Source organism: Lepisma saccharinum, chromosome 5, assembly GCF_977018435.1.
Source record: "Lepisma saccharinum chromosome 5, izLepSacc3.1, whole genome shotgun sequence".
In the NCBI taxonomy this organism is placed as follows: domain Eukaryota; kingdom Metazoa; phylum Arthropoda; class Insecta; order Zygentoma; family Lepismatidae; genus Lepisma; species Lepisma saccharinum.
In genome coordinates, this window is record NC_139233.1 from 95605795 (window position 1) to 95622741 (window position 16947).

Genomic DNA, 16947 nt, shown 5'->3' on the forward strand with positions numbered 1-16947 from the left:
AATAGAAGTTTTGGTGGCAAGGGAATATGTTAGGTGGTTTTTCCTTATAATCAGTTACAATTACTTTTACGTTAATGAGAAGATCTTTAAACAGAAAGAAGGATTGGCTATGGGCAACCCGATCTCAGGCCATGTTGCTAACATCTTCATGCATTACATCGAAAAAGCTGCTTTAGACTTAGTTGGGGGGGGGGGGATGATAAAGTTCTGCGGCAGATACGTCGATGATATTCTCATCATCGGGAAAGAAAGCGACCTAGACCTTGTTTTTACTGAATTGGGAAATGAAGAGAAAAGGGTCAATTTCACTAGGGAAGACCTAATCGACAATAAGATCAATTTTCTAGATTTGAGCATAACAAAAACTGATAACGGAATAATGTATTTCATAAATCACTGGCAGGTGATCTGTACCTTAACAAGAGTTCTGAACACTCGTATATGGTCAAATATAATGTTTACCTTAATTTCTACATCAGGGCAGAGAGACTGTGTAATGTCAGAAATGAGAAAGAGAAAGAAATGGTTTGGATAAGGCGAGTGGGTTTAAAGAATGGGTATACGACCTTGGAGATGGACAGGATTGCAAGGAAAGTGAGGAGAATTGTAGGGAAGGAACTGGTTAATATTGCTGATAGTGATGCTAATAAGAAGGAACAGGATAGGGTCACTTGCTTTGTCAGTATTCCCTACTATAAAGGAATTTCTGAAAGAATAGAAAAAAAACAATGAAATTATTCGGTGTGAAATGTGGAATGAAAGCCCGCCGTAGCATTGAAAAATGTTTTATGGAATACAAGAAAGGTGGAAAGGGGAAGAAAGAAGACCCTGAGGAACAGAAAGGTGTGTACAAAATTGTATGTGAATGCAGGAGGGAATATGTAGGACAAACAGGAAGGAGCATGTGAATCTGATGGGGTGAGCATGATAAAGATATCAGAGAAGGGGTTCCAAAAACTGGCCTCTCGGAACACATTATTGAGAGCAAGCATAAAATTATAAAAAGGGAAGTTATTAGCAAAAGTAGTAATAAATTGGACTGGAACATATATGAAGCAGCATAAATATGCACAGGAAGTGGCAATAAGCTCAATAGGGATGCCAATAATTTGGAAGAGGGGTGAATACATTTCCTTAGAAAATGGGATAATACCTGTAAAAATTATGCTAATTAAGTTGGGTTTTCAGTCACTGAAGAAGTTTTGAGAGTTATAGGGGAAGTATGTGAATTCTCATTGGATTGGTGACGTTGTAGTTGAGGGTAATCAGTCCCGGGGGGAGGAGGTAATCTCCAACTGTGCACATGTAGACCATTACCCATGCACATCACTTTACTGCTGGATGGGAGTGGCTTGGTTGCCATGTGGGTACCTGGTTTTTAGTCTTTTAGTTTCAAATATGAGTATTTTTTAGAATGTTTCACCTGGATAGGGATTTTTACGATTTTAATAACCAGGATTTTTAAGTGTTTTTTACAGATTCCTTTAGCCATATTAATATTTAACACTATTTCACGTGACACCATGTCCAGTGTCTAGATTTCTAGTTAGACCTGTAGAAGGAGGAAGTATTTACCTTCGAAATGTTGTCCAGATTAACATATACTCACTCACGTAAGTTTGAAAAGTTTTAATACTATTTTACATATTTATTTTGTATTCAATAGTGAGTAATACGCACTTCCTCGTCATGTAATTTATTTGTAGCCTTTAGTTTAAACATGTTCATTTTATTTATTTATTTTCTCTTATACAATAATACAGTTCTTGCATAGTTTGTTTGTGCCTTTGAGTTTACAAACCTTTACATTTTTTTTCATTCATACAATAATAACTTGTTGTTTATCTGATAAATTGAATAATGAATACAAGATAGAAATATTAAATAAAAATCAAACTTCATTGTTTGATGCAACCAAAAGTAATAATATTTAAGATAAACATTTTACTTACATGAGAAAGTGCATGGTGAAATACAATTACCCCAATTATGCAAACAAATGGCACCTTCCTCCATCGATAGTAGGAACCCCAAAGGGAGAATAGCAGAGCAGATTGTAGGGTGATGTCAGTCATGGCAAAAGACGTGGTTGTTGGTTGACAAAGTTCCCCAACATGCCCATTGGATGGTTAACCTCTTCATGACTGCTGAAATGCTCACCTATAAGGAACTCCTTTAAGGGTGCAAACAGGTACAAATCGCTTGCAGCAAAATCCAGTCTGTAGTGTGGAAATCCAGCTGAGTTCCTGTAGTGTGCAAATTGTGTGGCAAGCAGTATATGCTCGTGCATTGTCTTGTAGCTTCATAATACCTTTAGTCATGAAATAAGGCAATTTTTGTGATTGTGATCAAACTTCCCACAGACAGATGCATCTGTTTTGCAAGTTCGTGACATGTCATTTGTCCATCTTTTAAGGACAAGCATTCCTCTCACTAAATATTCATGAGAATGAATGCAGGAAGCTCCAAGTCACCTTCACCAAGATCATCTTTAGCTGATGTACAGTCAGCTATCTTTAAACCATTATCACCATTCAAATATTTTATAGTGTTTAAGAGTCTCATAACCATACTGTGCTTTAAATCTTCTGTAAATTCCATGTTAGTACTCATAGTTTTGCCATCTGTCATTTCTTGCATGTTATGTAAGACATGGGGGTTTCGGGTAGAGTGATCAATACGCTAATGAACATGTACGGAGGGGACAAATTTTGTGTCAAATGTGGGCAAGAGGTGATGTCTGGGCAGCACGAGAGCACGGTAGGCATTAAACAGGGTTGCATTCTTTCGCCTTTACTTTTCATTCTTTTTATTAATGACATTGCTAGCTACGTGGGAGAAGAAGGTGCCGAAACACTGGAGATATTTGGCACACCGATACCAATGCTGCTCTATGCGGATGATGTCATTTTAATATCAAACGAAGTACAAGGGTTACAGCAGGGATTGGACAGACTGAAGCAATACTGCACAACATGCAAGTTGAAGGTAAACACAAGAAAAACTAAATTAATGATATTTAAGAAAAGTTATGTCTTCACAGCAAAGAAGCAGTGGGCATATGGGAACTCGGAGCTTGAAAGGGTTAAACGTTTCACCTATCTAGGCATCACATTGATATGGCAGGGGAGTGGACAAAGAATGTTGAGAGCAGAAAGGGAGAAGCTTGTTATGCGTTGGGCAAGGTGGAGCGACTACAATGGAAAGTCCCTGGAGTCAGTGTGAGATTGTTGGAGCAGATTTATGAAGGAACGGTGAAAGCAACCCTATTTTCCGGTGTGGAATTATGGGGGAGGATAGGGAGGTGAGTAGCAAATCAGATACAAGTGCAGTTTTTAAAACAGCTATTGGGAACCAGCATGAGTGCAAGCATGTGTGGTGTTCTGAGGGATATGGGAAACACAGGGAGGATGTCGAAGCAAAGATGAAATGCTTCAAGTACTGGGTGAAGCTGGAACAAGGGACTAAAGACTAATTGAAAGAACGGTGTCTGCGAGTTCAGATTGAGGTAGGGTTCGCAAGCCACTGGGCAAGAGGGATTAGAGACAACCTCGACAGAATGGGTCTGGAAGAACTGTGGGAAGATGTAAGGGGGTAGGATGTGCGAAACTGGGATGTTGCAAATTATAAGGACATCATGGCAGAATGTGGCGAGAAGGTAACGCTCACTGCCACACAACCGCCTGGGGTGTGGGTGGAATGGGGGAGGAAACGGTACATTGGTACGTGTACATACCAGCAAAGAAGTGGATTCGCCTGGTTCCTGAAAAAGGGGGAGGGAGGTAATACAAACTTAAGGGGCCAGATGGTCGTGCCCTCTGCACATATGCTGCGAAGAGGAGACGAGGACTTGCATCCTGCATGAGTGCGTTTGGTCGGTGTCCCTCAGACAACACAAATGGGAAGGGGGGGGGGGGTCAGTGCAAGGGACAGCATTGAGCAGACAATCCAGGCTGTATCTAGGGAGGAGAGGGCCAATATAACAGATGCATGAGAGATGCATGGATGCAGATGCAGTTTGGAGGTAGAGCAGGAAAATGCTGCAAGGTGTCAGTGAAAGTGAAGGATACTGAACAGTGGATCAGGCATAGGCTGGGCGTGTAGTGCAGTGTTGTGAAGGTAGTAGTGATAATGTACAATCTCAAATGTTAGAAGAGAGTCATGTTGCCTTTTATGCATGTACACACACAAACACACACACACACACACACATATATATAAAATATATAAAATATTTTTTTCTAAATGTTTCTAAATGTATGATCAATGGGGTGTATGTTTAAGGTGGGCTGTTTATGTAACAATATTGTAGGATACACACAGCATAAGGGCTTGTATCGATATCTATAAATAACTATCATATCATAATAATATTGAAAACTTATCTGTTCTTCAGATTTCAAGATATGGTAATGTAACTGATTGGTATAGTTTGATTATCCATAGCTTGGTTGAAGTTTAGAGGTAAGAATAACAGTTGGGCTGAAAAGTTCGTAGGCTAACATAGTACAAAATATTTTTTTGACAAAATTCGATTTTATTATTCAATATAGTTGCCTTCGAGGGCGATACAACGAGTATAGCGGTCATACAATTTTTCGATGCCATTTTAATAGTACGATTTCTCTTTAGCCTCAAAATAGGCCTCAGTTTCGGCGATTACCTCTTCATCAGTGCTAAATTTCTTTCCAGCGAGAATTCTTTTAAGGTCTGCAAACAGGAAAAAGTCACTGGGGGCCAGATCTGGAGAATATGGTGAATGGGGAAGCAATTCGTAGTCTAATTTATATAATTTTGCCATCGTTTTCATTGATTTGTGACACGGTGCATTGTCTTGATGAAACAGCACTTTTTTCTTCTTCAAATGGGGCAATTTTTCGTGATTTCATCCTTTAAACGCTCCAACAACGCTATGTAATAATCGCTGTTGATGGTCTGGCCCTTTTTGAGGTAATCGATGAATATAATACCATGCGCATCCCAGAATACTGATGCCATAACCTTGCCAGCCGACTGTTGCATCTTTCCACGCTTTGGATTCGGTTCATCACGTGCAGTCCACTCGGCTGACTGTCGATTGGACTCTGGAGTGTAGTTATGGAGCCATGTTTCGTCCATTGTAATATATCGACGGAAAAATTCGTGTTTATTACGGTTGAATATCGCTAAACATTGCTCCGAATCATCAAAACGTTGTTGCTTTTGATCGATTGTGAGCACGCGCGGCACCCATTTTGCACACAGCTTTCGCATGTTCAAATATTCATGCACAATATGTCCAACACGTTCCTTTGATATTTTTAAAGTCTCAGCTATCTCGATCAACTTCACTTTACGATCATTTAAAATTATTTTGTGGACTTTTTTGATGTTTTCGTCGGTAACAGCCTCTTTGGGGCGTCCACTGCGTGCATCGTCTTCGATGCTCATTTCGCCTCGTTTAAATTTAGCAAACCACTTCTCAACGGTTGATTTTCCTGGTGCAGAGTCCGAATAATGTTTATCAAGCCAAGCCTTGGCTTCAACAGTATTTTTTTTTCGCCAAAAAGCAATGCTTTATTAACACACGAAATTCTTTTTTATCCATTTTTTCACAATAACAAAAGCTGCTTCACTCACAATGCTATATCTCACGAACTAATTATCCGGCAGCTGTGAAATTTATACAAGTATCTTTTGAAGGTTAGTACTAAGTAAAAATCACATGGATTTAATTCTAGTAACGCCATCTATGAGTCAGCCTACGAACTTTTCAGCCCAACTGTTAGAAGTTGGATTACACATTTTGTATCTTGGGGATGTGTATATCATACTTTTATAGATGTGTTTGCTGATGAAAAAATCTCTGGTTATTGTACATTTTTTTACATTATCGTGGTTTAGGCATGACCTTTTTCGAATGATACAATGGCACCTGTGGAAGTGCAGGTAATGAAGATAATTGATAGTTAATGCGCATGAATGTCTTTGAGGACACCATCCTACTTTATGTTCATGTCGGTTGAAGGTGAACTCTTCTGAAAAAGCTTTCAAGTGAAATTCACTATGGATAACTTGTTACGTTCATTCAAGAAAAATGGTAAAGGTTCTCTCCATACAATCAGAGGAAGAGATATGAAGCACAAAGTGTTCAGTAGTTGTAATGGTTGAGTACATGAGTTGTTGTTCTGTTCCCGATGACAATCTTTTGAATGGTACTGAAGTGCTGATCTTGAAATTGTAGATTATTAGATGTAAAAACTATGAAAGTGAGATGGATGTTGAATGAAGTTTTAGGTTTTCCTGGTTAGGGTTGTTGATTCAGAAATAGTTCTGAAACTGTATCTGCCGTCAGTAAAATTAATAGCCAATATTTTTTAAAGAGAAATGACAAACGATTACCAAAAATGCATGGATTTCACCCAATTAGAGAAACAACATATTAGATATTTGTCATCACACAGATAAGAAAATATACTAAGAACATTCACTTGATATACGTATTTGAAGGGCTTGAGCAAAGAATTTGTTTGAAATTTTGTGTTGCCAATGGACTGTCGTGTGCTGAATCGTTGAAAATGCTACAAAAGGTCTTTGGTGATAAACACAAGCATATGCATGGTACAAGTCTTACAAAGAAGGCAGAGAAGTTGTTGCTGATTTGCCCCGTTCTGGTCAACCTTCCATGTCGACGATTGATGAAAATGTCACAAAAATCAGGACAATGGTGCTTGAAAACCGGCGTGTGTGTGTGAAAGAGGTGGCTCGTGAGCTTTGCATATCACACATGTCTGTTTAAAACATTTTCACTGATGTGTTAGGCATGAAATGTATCGCGGCATGACTTGTTCCGAAGGAGCTGAATTTATTGCAAAAAACACATCCCAAGTATGTTGCTGAACATAATTTCACAAGCCTCTAGTGACTCAACCTTCATGAAACACATCATAACTGGTGATGAGACATGGGTGTATGAGTATGACATGCAAACAGGTCAACAATCTTTGGAATGGCGCTTCAAAAATGAGCCAAAACCCCAAAAACCATGCCAAAGTAGCTCAAAAATAAAGGTCATGCTCATTGTATTCTTTGATTATCATGGTGTTGTGCACTCAGAATTCCTTCCAGTGGGACAAACTGTGAATAAAGTTTTATGTGACCGCTATGAGGCATCTGCGTGAGAATTTTTGCTGGAAAAACCAGAGTTATGGAAAAAGAGTTCTTGGATTTTGCATCATGATAATGCTTCGTCACACACGTTGACTCTTGTTCGCGAGTTTTAGGCCAGAAACTCAACACATGTCCTCGCCCAAGCCCAATATTCTCCAGATATGGCTCCGTGTGATTTTTGTATCTTTCGGCAACTCAAGTTACCACTTTGGGGAAGGCATTTTGAATCAATTGAATCCATTAAAGGAAATTTGCAGAAGGAACTTAGATCGATACCATCTTCTGTGTTTGAAAGTGTTTTGAAGACTGGGTTAAGCATTGGCATATGTGTGTTGCATATGATGGGGCCCTATTTTGAAGATGACAAAATAAATGTTGTTGATTAACCATGTACTTTGTGTTTTATTCACAAATTCTGGGTACTTTTTGTACGTAGTAGAATATGATATGATCCTCTGAATGAAATCAAAAATTCCAAACTGTTTAGTTTTTCTATCAAATATTTATTTCATCAATCTGTAATGCGCATTTTAAAAGTTACGATATTTTTATGGTGGACAGAATTTCCTATTTGTAACTTAATTAACTTTCATATGTATCATATTTGATGAAAGCAAATTCTTTTATTGTAGATATTTATTTGCAAATATGTGTTCTTCTTGGTTTGAAATTATAACTATTTTAATCCATAAGAACTAAATTTCAGTGAAATTTAATAAAAGTGTAGGTCCTATGGACATTTCAAATCTTTCTTTACAATATGTCAAGTTAAAGAAAGATATAACAGAATGCAACAAAGGGCATAATTGTTGACTTCAAGATAGAAAAATCAACCTTATGTATAAGTTGCTTATTCAATCACAGGAATCTAACATTTTCATTGCACACAATGTGGATAGTCAGCATAACACAGCTATGTTTGTCTTTCGTATGAAGAGAGGCATTTGTGAATCACATTCTGCTTGGTATGCTGAGGTAATAAATATAGCCTCTATCTCTGACCATTCATTCATACAATTTTTTATGAAAATTTATTTCCATACAGAGATAAGGAAACTATTTTTAATAACAACTATTCATAACTTTTTTAAAACTAATTCAATAAAACGAAGAAATATTATTTTCTAATGGTGTTCATTTCAGTCACAGACAAAACAAGAAATCGTGACAGAGGAAAACAGAAATTGTTAGAACATGTAGCTCACGTTATTCTTTTTTTTAATAAAATGATAAATGGCTTTCAGTTTTGGATTACAAATTGTTAAGGTTGCTATAAAAAGTCTAATATCAAAATATTATTAAACTGACATAAGTCAGGTTGAATAAAGTGGTACGTGATCACTCATTTTGATAATATCATTGCATGTAAAGTATGATAACTACAACAATTCCTTGAACAACCATCAAAGAAACCGCATGTAGAAACACAGAAAAAAATAATTAAGATAAAATATCTTATTTGTATGATAGCAAACATACAAGTGAATCGTTTTTTCTGTGAACAATTTATAAGTTTATTTGTAAGTCAGATTTTTTTGAAACATCAACATTCAGTATCTCGGAACCTGTATTTTGTCACTTAATATGTTTTACTCCCGAGCCCTTCATTTATCAACTACAAACAGATGTATGAAGGTCTAAACAGCAAATAGTTGTGCACAAAAGTAAAAATAACAAACAAAGACTAGTAAGATTATTAATGCTGAAATGAAATGCCACAAAAGCAGAAATGATGAGACTATCAGCACCATCCTTCGCCGTTTCCTGCGTCTGGCTGGGTCAGCATAGAAGTCAAACATTTCCAATTTTTCCAGGTCTTCCAGTACTCCTCGCTTTCCATGGTGTTTCAATCTTGTCCTCTTGGGGTATAAGGGTAAACTTCTATGTAGGTGCCCAAAAGTCAACCTCACTTCCACATAGTACACCCTGGATGGTATTTTGCAGACAAACGAGGCTCTGGCGACTTTCACTATGACCAGTATAATTTTGTGTGTCTGTCCTGTTTTTTGTCCTTGTGTGTGCTGACTGCCCCTTTACAGTCAGAATATTTTAATGTTTTAGTTACAACATGACGTTACAGTTATGCTATTTTTGTTATTGTAAGGGGCTGGACCCCACTTAAATGATGGGTGCAAAATGGCCTTTGAGTGCTGATGCACACAAAAATTTAAATTCAAATTCAAATTCAAATCTTCTTCTCTTTTCATAACGCTCTTCACTACCTGCTCTTTTCACCAACATATTGGTCTCCCTTTTCACCTTATTCTCACTCCTTGTACATTATAAGCTCTTACTGGCAGTCTTTCTTCACCCATCCTCTTCATGTGTCCAAACCATCTCATCAGTTCTTAATCTATCCTCTCCTGAAACTTCACCACCCCCACAGCCTGTCGTATATCCTCATTTTTTATTCTATCCCTCGTAGTTTTCCCCAATATACTGCTTAAAAATATCATCACTGCCTGCATCTTTTCTTTGTCTCTCTCTCTCATTGTCCAAGTCTCTGCTCCGTACATAATTATTAGTACGTAGTATGTGTTAAATACGAGGGGAAGTAAATATATAAGTTGCAAAATGAAATATCTTCGAATTGCTGCAATGTGAAATTATTTTATGGATATTAGTTATTGCACTGATCCTTTCTGCAAGTGTCGGTGTAGGTGGCAGCACCACTGTGTATCGTATACGACGCTAGTAGTCATGTTCTCGTGTGGCGGTGAGTCACTTGAGTGCCAACTAGGTAAGATGGCAGGTGTGTTAGCCGAGTATAATCGTGGTGAGCAATGGGCTGTAATTCAATTTATGTTGGCGCAGGGCAAATCTGCTGAGCAATTGCGCAAGGAAATGTTACCTGTTTATGGTAACAAATGTTTATCCTGGAAAGCCCTTTACAACTGGAAACAAAATGTGCCAGTATGGAATGGAAACATCCCTTATCACCCAAAACAAAGAAGTTGAAGGTCACCCAGTCAGCACAAAATGTTGTGGTCACCATATTTTGGGACAGTAAAGGCATCCTATTTGTGGAATTTCTGCCCCAGGGTCACATTATCACTGCAGCCATGTATTGCAGAAGGTACGTTCAGCCATTTACAGGAAACGTCCAGGTGCTTTGAGAGATGGAGTTCTTCTGTTGGATGACAACGCTCGTCATACCGCAGTGTCTCAAATATGTTCCCTATTTTGGGAATGAGTGGAACATCCAGCCTACAAGTCCAGATTTGGCACCATCTGACTTTCATCTATTCGGCCCACTGAAGAATCACCTGGGTGGTCACTGGTTCAGGATATAGAGGAGGTCCATTGGGAGGTTACCAGCTGGCTACTACACCAACCACAAATCTTCTTCACTGCTGGCTTTTAGTGACACATGAAATGCTGAGAAAAGTGCCTAAATGTTCATGGAGATTACGTTGAAAAATAAACCACATTTCATCAGGTAACTATTTCAAATTTTCTTTCTATTCCATTTTGTGACATATATTGGCTTACCCTCATATATTATCTTCTTGCATTTTGTAGGTACATATCTGTTCCATGTTAATGATGAGACTAAATAATTTGAATTCTACAAAAGAGTGGGGTAATCAACATACTTATCCTAGCTTCACACATTGTAATAAATGTTATTCATAAAGGAGGCTCAGTTTTCAATAAAACATGTCAAGTATGGTCATATGTTGGTAACATGATCCTTGAAAAGGCCAATAGAAATATATGAGCAAAACATCACTGTAATTCGTGATGCAAGATTACTCATTGCCAGTGCTTTGAACAGAATTCACAAAGTCAGTGGTATTACTACATTAGAAACTACCATACAACAAATATTATTAGGGTAAAATGATATTTGTGGAACATACAATTGAATAAAATGATTTGCTATCTATACATTTTCAACAATGGTAACAATGTTTGTAACATTGTGAAAAATCTGTAACTATGAAACATGACTCTTGCACTGGCAAAACTCCTAAAAGCAAGTAGAGAGAGCAATACTAAAGATTGATAAAAATTGTTAATGGCTACAAGAAAACATTTCCATACACATGGTGATTGAGAAAATGTATCTATCCCAAGGAATGTGTTTTAAATTTTAGGCAAGTACAGATTATACTTATTTATATATGTTTGGACTTAGTACTTTATCAGTTATTTTCTTTTATGGAATAATAAAATGGAAGAAGTATAATTTGTCACAAATAATATGCCATAGTAAAAACTATTTCATTTTTGCATAGTTCATAGTAAAGTTTTCTCCAATTGGGGGCAACTCTTTCTTTTCCTGACAAGACAAAGAACTGATTAGGTTTAATACACACACACACACACCCACACACACACAAACACACACACCCATACGTGTAAACGTGGTCTTATAAGGCCCGAGTGAGTGTACATATGTTGTTGGAACCACTATAATTTGATAAATTAGCATAATCAAATTCATTTTAAAATGTCGAGACCATGCATGTGATTACAAATACCACCGTGGTTTTTGAAAATTATCATTTATGCAGTTTTCCTCACGAAAAAATGGTTACTATTCTTGTTGGAACCTGGTACCAATATCACCTGTCTAATTTACGTGTTGTAATTTTTAATACAATTGCATCCGTTGTGGGTACCGATCAATATTGCACAAACCGTCCAACCAATCACAATTCTTGTAGGTCACATGATTTCTTCCTGTGTGTAAGCAGCTACGTGCCATACCGAATTGGGCAATAGTTGTGAAATGCGCTTTACGGCGTCAATTGAGAGCGCGTAGCTTGCGCGTCTCTGTTTCGGCACAGAGCATTAAGAAGGGGAGGGGGGGAAAAGAGTTCCTCTCGCGGGAAGGGCGCAGTTGAGGAAGGGCGCAGTCAGACTGCTGCGCAGTCAGTGGCGTACTGAAGGAGTTTTTGCCTCACTGTGGAATTGAGATAATAATCACATTTACCCTAATCGCTTACTCTTAATTTTTACTTTGCATACTTTTTTGTGTTGTTTGAAGATTTCAGAAATCAAAGCAGGCTTGTGCGGCCTATCATGCCGCAACTGTGTGAAACGAAGCTCTTTATTGGAACGCTACCAAGCGAAACGCAATATGTAACAAGCGACAAGAGATACGTATCGCTTGGAAGTGAACCCTCAGTAATCAATTCGACCTTTCGCATCGATGCGACAGGGAAAGCTGCACATGTCGCTTTCCGCTCGATGCATTAGGTTTTTCGCTCATTAGCGGTGAATTTCTTGCTTTAGATTGAAGTCGCCAGTGTTCATGGGCGCCCGGAAGGGGGGCAAGGGGGGGGGGCGTGCCCCCCTGGAAAATGAAAATCAACCAAAAATTATATATTTCACACATATAATTTCATTTCAGCCACAATAATATTTGTTAATGCACGAACATGATAAATTCAAATTTAAGCAATATTTTTTTAGAGAACATTGGGGAAAATGTGGCTTAGTTGCCCCATGGAAAAAAATACCTTCCTTGCCCCTCCCTGGGAAAAATCCTGCTGACGTTCATGCCAGTGTTGCCTGTCGATTGTCGTCTGCCACTTGTCGCTTCGATCTGAAGTCTCCTTGAAGGGGGTCAGGGGAAGAATTCTGACGGAGGCGACAAGCGACAGTGTGCTTCCACATCGTTAAGAGACACGGGTCCCTTTTGTCTTGTAGACTAAAACATTCACCGCCCGTGCACGACAACAAGTGGAGGCGTCACGGTGCACAACATTGATAAAGTAGCCAGTTTGAGCGACACAACCAAGCGACATGCAATATTTGCAGCTTACCTTGCTTTATCAGTTCAAAACGTTGCAATGATTACCGAGGCTTGTCGCTTGTCGCTTTACGCTTCGGTCTGGAATCTGCTTAAACGGCATAAACGGCAGGCGACTGGCGACATGGAGATTTTATACCAAAGCGACAAGCTACATTAGACCATTTAATATAAGGCAAAACATTCACCGCGCATGAGCGAACAAAAGTACGAAGCGACATGATGCACGGTATTAACAAAACTGGCCAATCAGAGCGACACGCAAGCTACAAGCGACACCTGCATCCTGTCGTGTCGCTTCTGTTAGAAAGGTTCAATTCATTACTGCTGGTTCGCTTCCAAGGGACACGTGTTGGTTCGTGTGTAATCTCCCTTACAAAGCATAAAAGCTGCAAACGACAGACGACAAGTGAGACGACAAGCGACACGGAGAATTCACACAAAAGCTGCAAGCGGGAAGCGACACTAGCACAGTTAGTTTAAATTCAAACATTCACCTCGCATGAGCTAACAAGAGCACGAGGTGACAGGATGCACGCTATTGAGAAAACTGCCTAATCAGACCGACACGTGCAGCTTGTCCTGTCGCTTTGATACGAAAGGTTGCATTTATTTCTGAATGCTGGTTTGCAAGTGAAGCGTGTCACGAGCAGCTTCTCTCTGAAAGCTACACCAAGCCATGGTTTTATTGAATTCTCCTCAGGAAAGGAAGAGAATGCTTATACAAATATAGTCTCCGTAGATCATTTACGAAGCCACTCGTTGTATTTTAAACTCTATTTTCTGTGCACACTCAGCGTGCACTTTAATCTACTGAAGCGGCCTTAACAAATTATTCGCTGGAACTAGGATCTCACTTTCCTCATCGTTGTGAAGGGTCACTCGCAATAGAATTGTTACGATTTTATCTCTCTGGGTGAGAACAGAATTTGGAGACTATAGTCCACAAAAAATTTACTTCTTCTGTTGGAGTTATTAGATTGGGGGCGGAGGGTGGTGCTTCAGATAGCTGTTCCATGTAGACTGTACATTTGAACAAAAGGAGCAAAGGAAAAGTAACTTATTTAATTTCTTTGTAAAATGAATTAAGTGTTAATTTACCAGAAGTCCAGTACAGTAAAACTATCCAAGTATATAATGGTGTGAGTTTTAATCGACATTTTCATTAAACCTTTCTTCACAAACTGATTCAAAATTGAATAGAGCAGTGGTTCCCAAAGTGTCCCGGGGTGCGATATTTTCACTCAAATGCCACTTACTTGTTAGTCTACAGATGGTTTTAGATATGATTGTTTCAAACATTTGCTTATTTAGTCCTTTTTACATAAACAATGTTTCTGAATTTGAAATATGTGTTTATTTTTTAACTTAAGGCAAGCAACCTAACAACACTAACTTAGCGTTGCAAGTTTTAGATAGGCCTATGCCTACATTCTGACTTGGGCGCCGCGGAAAAAAATTGAAACTACAAAGTTTGGGATCCCCTGAAATGGAGTATAATTTTAATAATGAATGATTGACGTATAAACTTGATGTGAAGCGTACAGAAATGTTTGTTTCGCGAATGGAGCGGACAAGAAAATGTTTTATAAATCTCATTCCTTGCAACCACCCATTCACAGTAACTGTTGATCACCTGACCTCTACTTCCACGTCACCCATGAAGTTTGCTGGTGTTTCTTTACGTCCTAGCACAAGCATTTCGTTTTCGCGCCTTTTTTACCGGACGCCCGGTCATTTCTTACTTCGGTAGTTCTTCTCGCAATCAAGTAGGAGGGGTACGAGTTCCACCTAAGGCCTCCCCGATGGCCTTGTCGACCTCCTTGGCGGAGTGGTTAGCACAGCGGGCTACGACGCCAGGTGTTCCGGGTTCAAGTCCCGGGTAAGGCATGGGTATTTGTGTTTGTCCAAATGAGAAAAATTGAGAATAACCGAGAAATGAAAATCTTGAGATTATAATGAAAAAAGGGGGATACTTCTGGTTAGGGGTATTCCTTAAAAAAATGGCGTAGTGGTTCCTTCGTCGCCTTGTAATCAAGGGGTCCCAGGTTCGATACCTGGTGGAGGCACTTCGTGGTTTGGAGTCCACTTTAAACTGTAGGTCCAGTCCCGATTAGCCTTACTGTGCATATAGCGGACTTAAAACACCAACTCAAACAAACGAGTTCCACCTGCACCAAAAGCAAGCATACAGTCAAGAAGTTTAAATATCGTACGTCTTCAGGATAAAAAATAACCCTTTTTACCACCTTGCTACCTCCATATCACAAACACGTCACCCTTGCAATACGCAACCACGATTAAGAAAGAGAAAAGAACCAACGTTCTCGAGGCCGAGTTGGGAGAAGTATATTATGGTAAATAATCATATCGTACAGTCACGGACACTTCTTTGTTGTAGCAACACTATTAACTTTCAACGGAATCATTACTACCCAGAAGTGTCCGTGACAGCACAACCCTAATCTGATGCTGCGTTACATTTTTTTGGAATGTCGACTAAAAAACTCTCATAACATGTCGCAATAAAACAAGTGGCTTCACCAAAGTGAGGTAGAGACGAACACACCATTATTCTGCACTGTTATCTCAAGAGTCCGATATTAGCAACATAGGGAGACATTTCTTAGTCACAAGAAATGCTTTCAATTAATTACTTATAAAAAGTAGACGGTGTCGTCTTGGCAGAACACACTGACTCAAATACAAAAGCACAAGAAGCTAACTGTCTCCATTATATACGGTCTAGTTTTATTATTGTGTGTAGTTTTACCAACTAACCTTGAAAGAGACAGTTTGGATCGACGTACACACGGAACATTTTCAACCAATGGCAGCAAAAAACATGTCGCTACTAATACATAGCGACGTAGTGCCACAAGCCTACCAGCATACAATGAACAATCTCTATTTTATAGTGGTATTTTAAGACTTTTAATTTTAATGTCGTTGGAAAGGTGTAGAGTTCTTAATACAAAAAATACTAATAAATAATATGAATGTGAAACATGCAAGGGTAAAGTAAAGTGCATTACAGGTTTGCATGGATGTAGTTGTAAGGAGCCACATATTATATCACTCTTAATGTCCCAATATTTTGGAACATTTCTTGATTTAGGGCAATTATTTGGAAAATATTGACCGTCGACGAAGCTGCTATGGCTGCAGTCATCTGTAGAAGACACAGAAAATCTCAGTCCGGATACGAGTGCATCAGCTCAATCTATGGCGTAAACTCGTTCCGACTTTTGTAATTGTTAATCGGCCCAGATTTGAAAGCACCACTGATGCAAGGCCTGTTGTTGAGTGAGCGTGTCATCCGTTTCTTTTCCTACCTACTAATTTATGATGGCGGGCCATCAGCAAAAAGTGCATAATTTTAAAGAGTTGGAAGTTGCATGAACGTTTACTACACCCTATCTGAGAAATGATGACTACAATGACAGAAATATATTAATGTTGCAACAAAGTTATCATTGAGAAATTACAACATCTTGCAACTTGGATATCTAGAAAAGTATTACAAGAAAGTTTGAACATTGTATTTTTGACTTCATTAAAACGTGATGAAAATGTAGGAACATTTTTATTAGATTCTCGTGTTTACAGTCAAAAATACAATTAATACGTGCTATTTAAAATATTCTGGCACAATACCGTCTCCCCGATGGTTCAGTGGTAGCGTCGTCGCCTTGTAATCAAGGGGTCTTAAGAAATCTTGTTAATAATAAGTTGATATAGGATTATTTGTGTGTAAAATATTTGTGTTTCACATAAGAAAGTGGAAAAAAAAACTGTACTGTTTGATCGGGGGAGCAGACTTTTCCGTTGCAGCTATAAGGGATTAAGGGATTAGCGAGCTAGCGATAAGTAGGTCAGTGTTACAAACATGGTTCGAACGTCGATCTCTCCTTCTCAGGACGAAACAGCCGAAATAGGCTGGAATAAAATACTTGAATGCTGCTGCAAATAACTTTGTTATGAGGGGACAATAGAATGTAGTTTTTGTAAAAAGTTGTACCATAAATCTTGCG

The 16947-nt window shown here is 38.6% G+C and overlaps 1 protein-coding gene across 1 annotated transcript; it reads left to right on the plus strand.

Annotated features, from left to right (window-relative positions):
* Positions 1-2652: 2652 nt before the first annotated feature.
* Positions 2653-3225, plus strand: LOC145988158 (uncharacterized). The gene has a single exon (XM_083122989.1). The coding sequence runs from the start codon at positions 2653-2655 to the stop codon at positions 3223-3225; it is 573 nt and encodes a 190-aa protein (XP_082979115.1).
* Positions 3226-16947: the final 13722 nt, after the last annotated feature.

Bases quoted from the DNA above. Each gene is read 5' to 3' on its own strand.
- LOC145988158 (XM_083122989.1), top strand. From the start codon at position 2,653: ATGGGGGTTTCGGGTAGAGTGATCAATACGCTAATGAACATGTACGGA.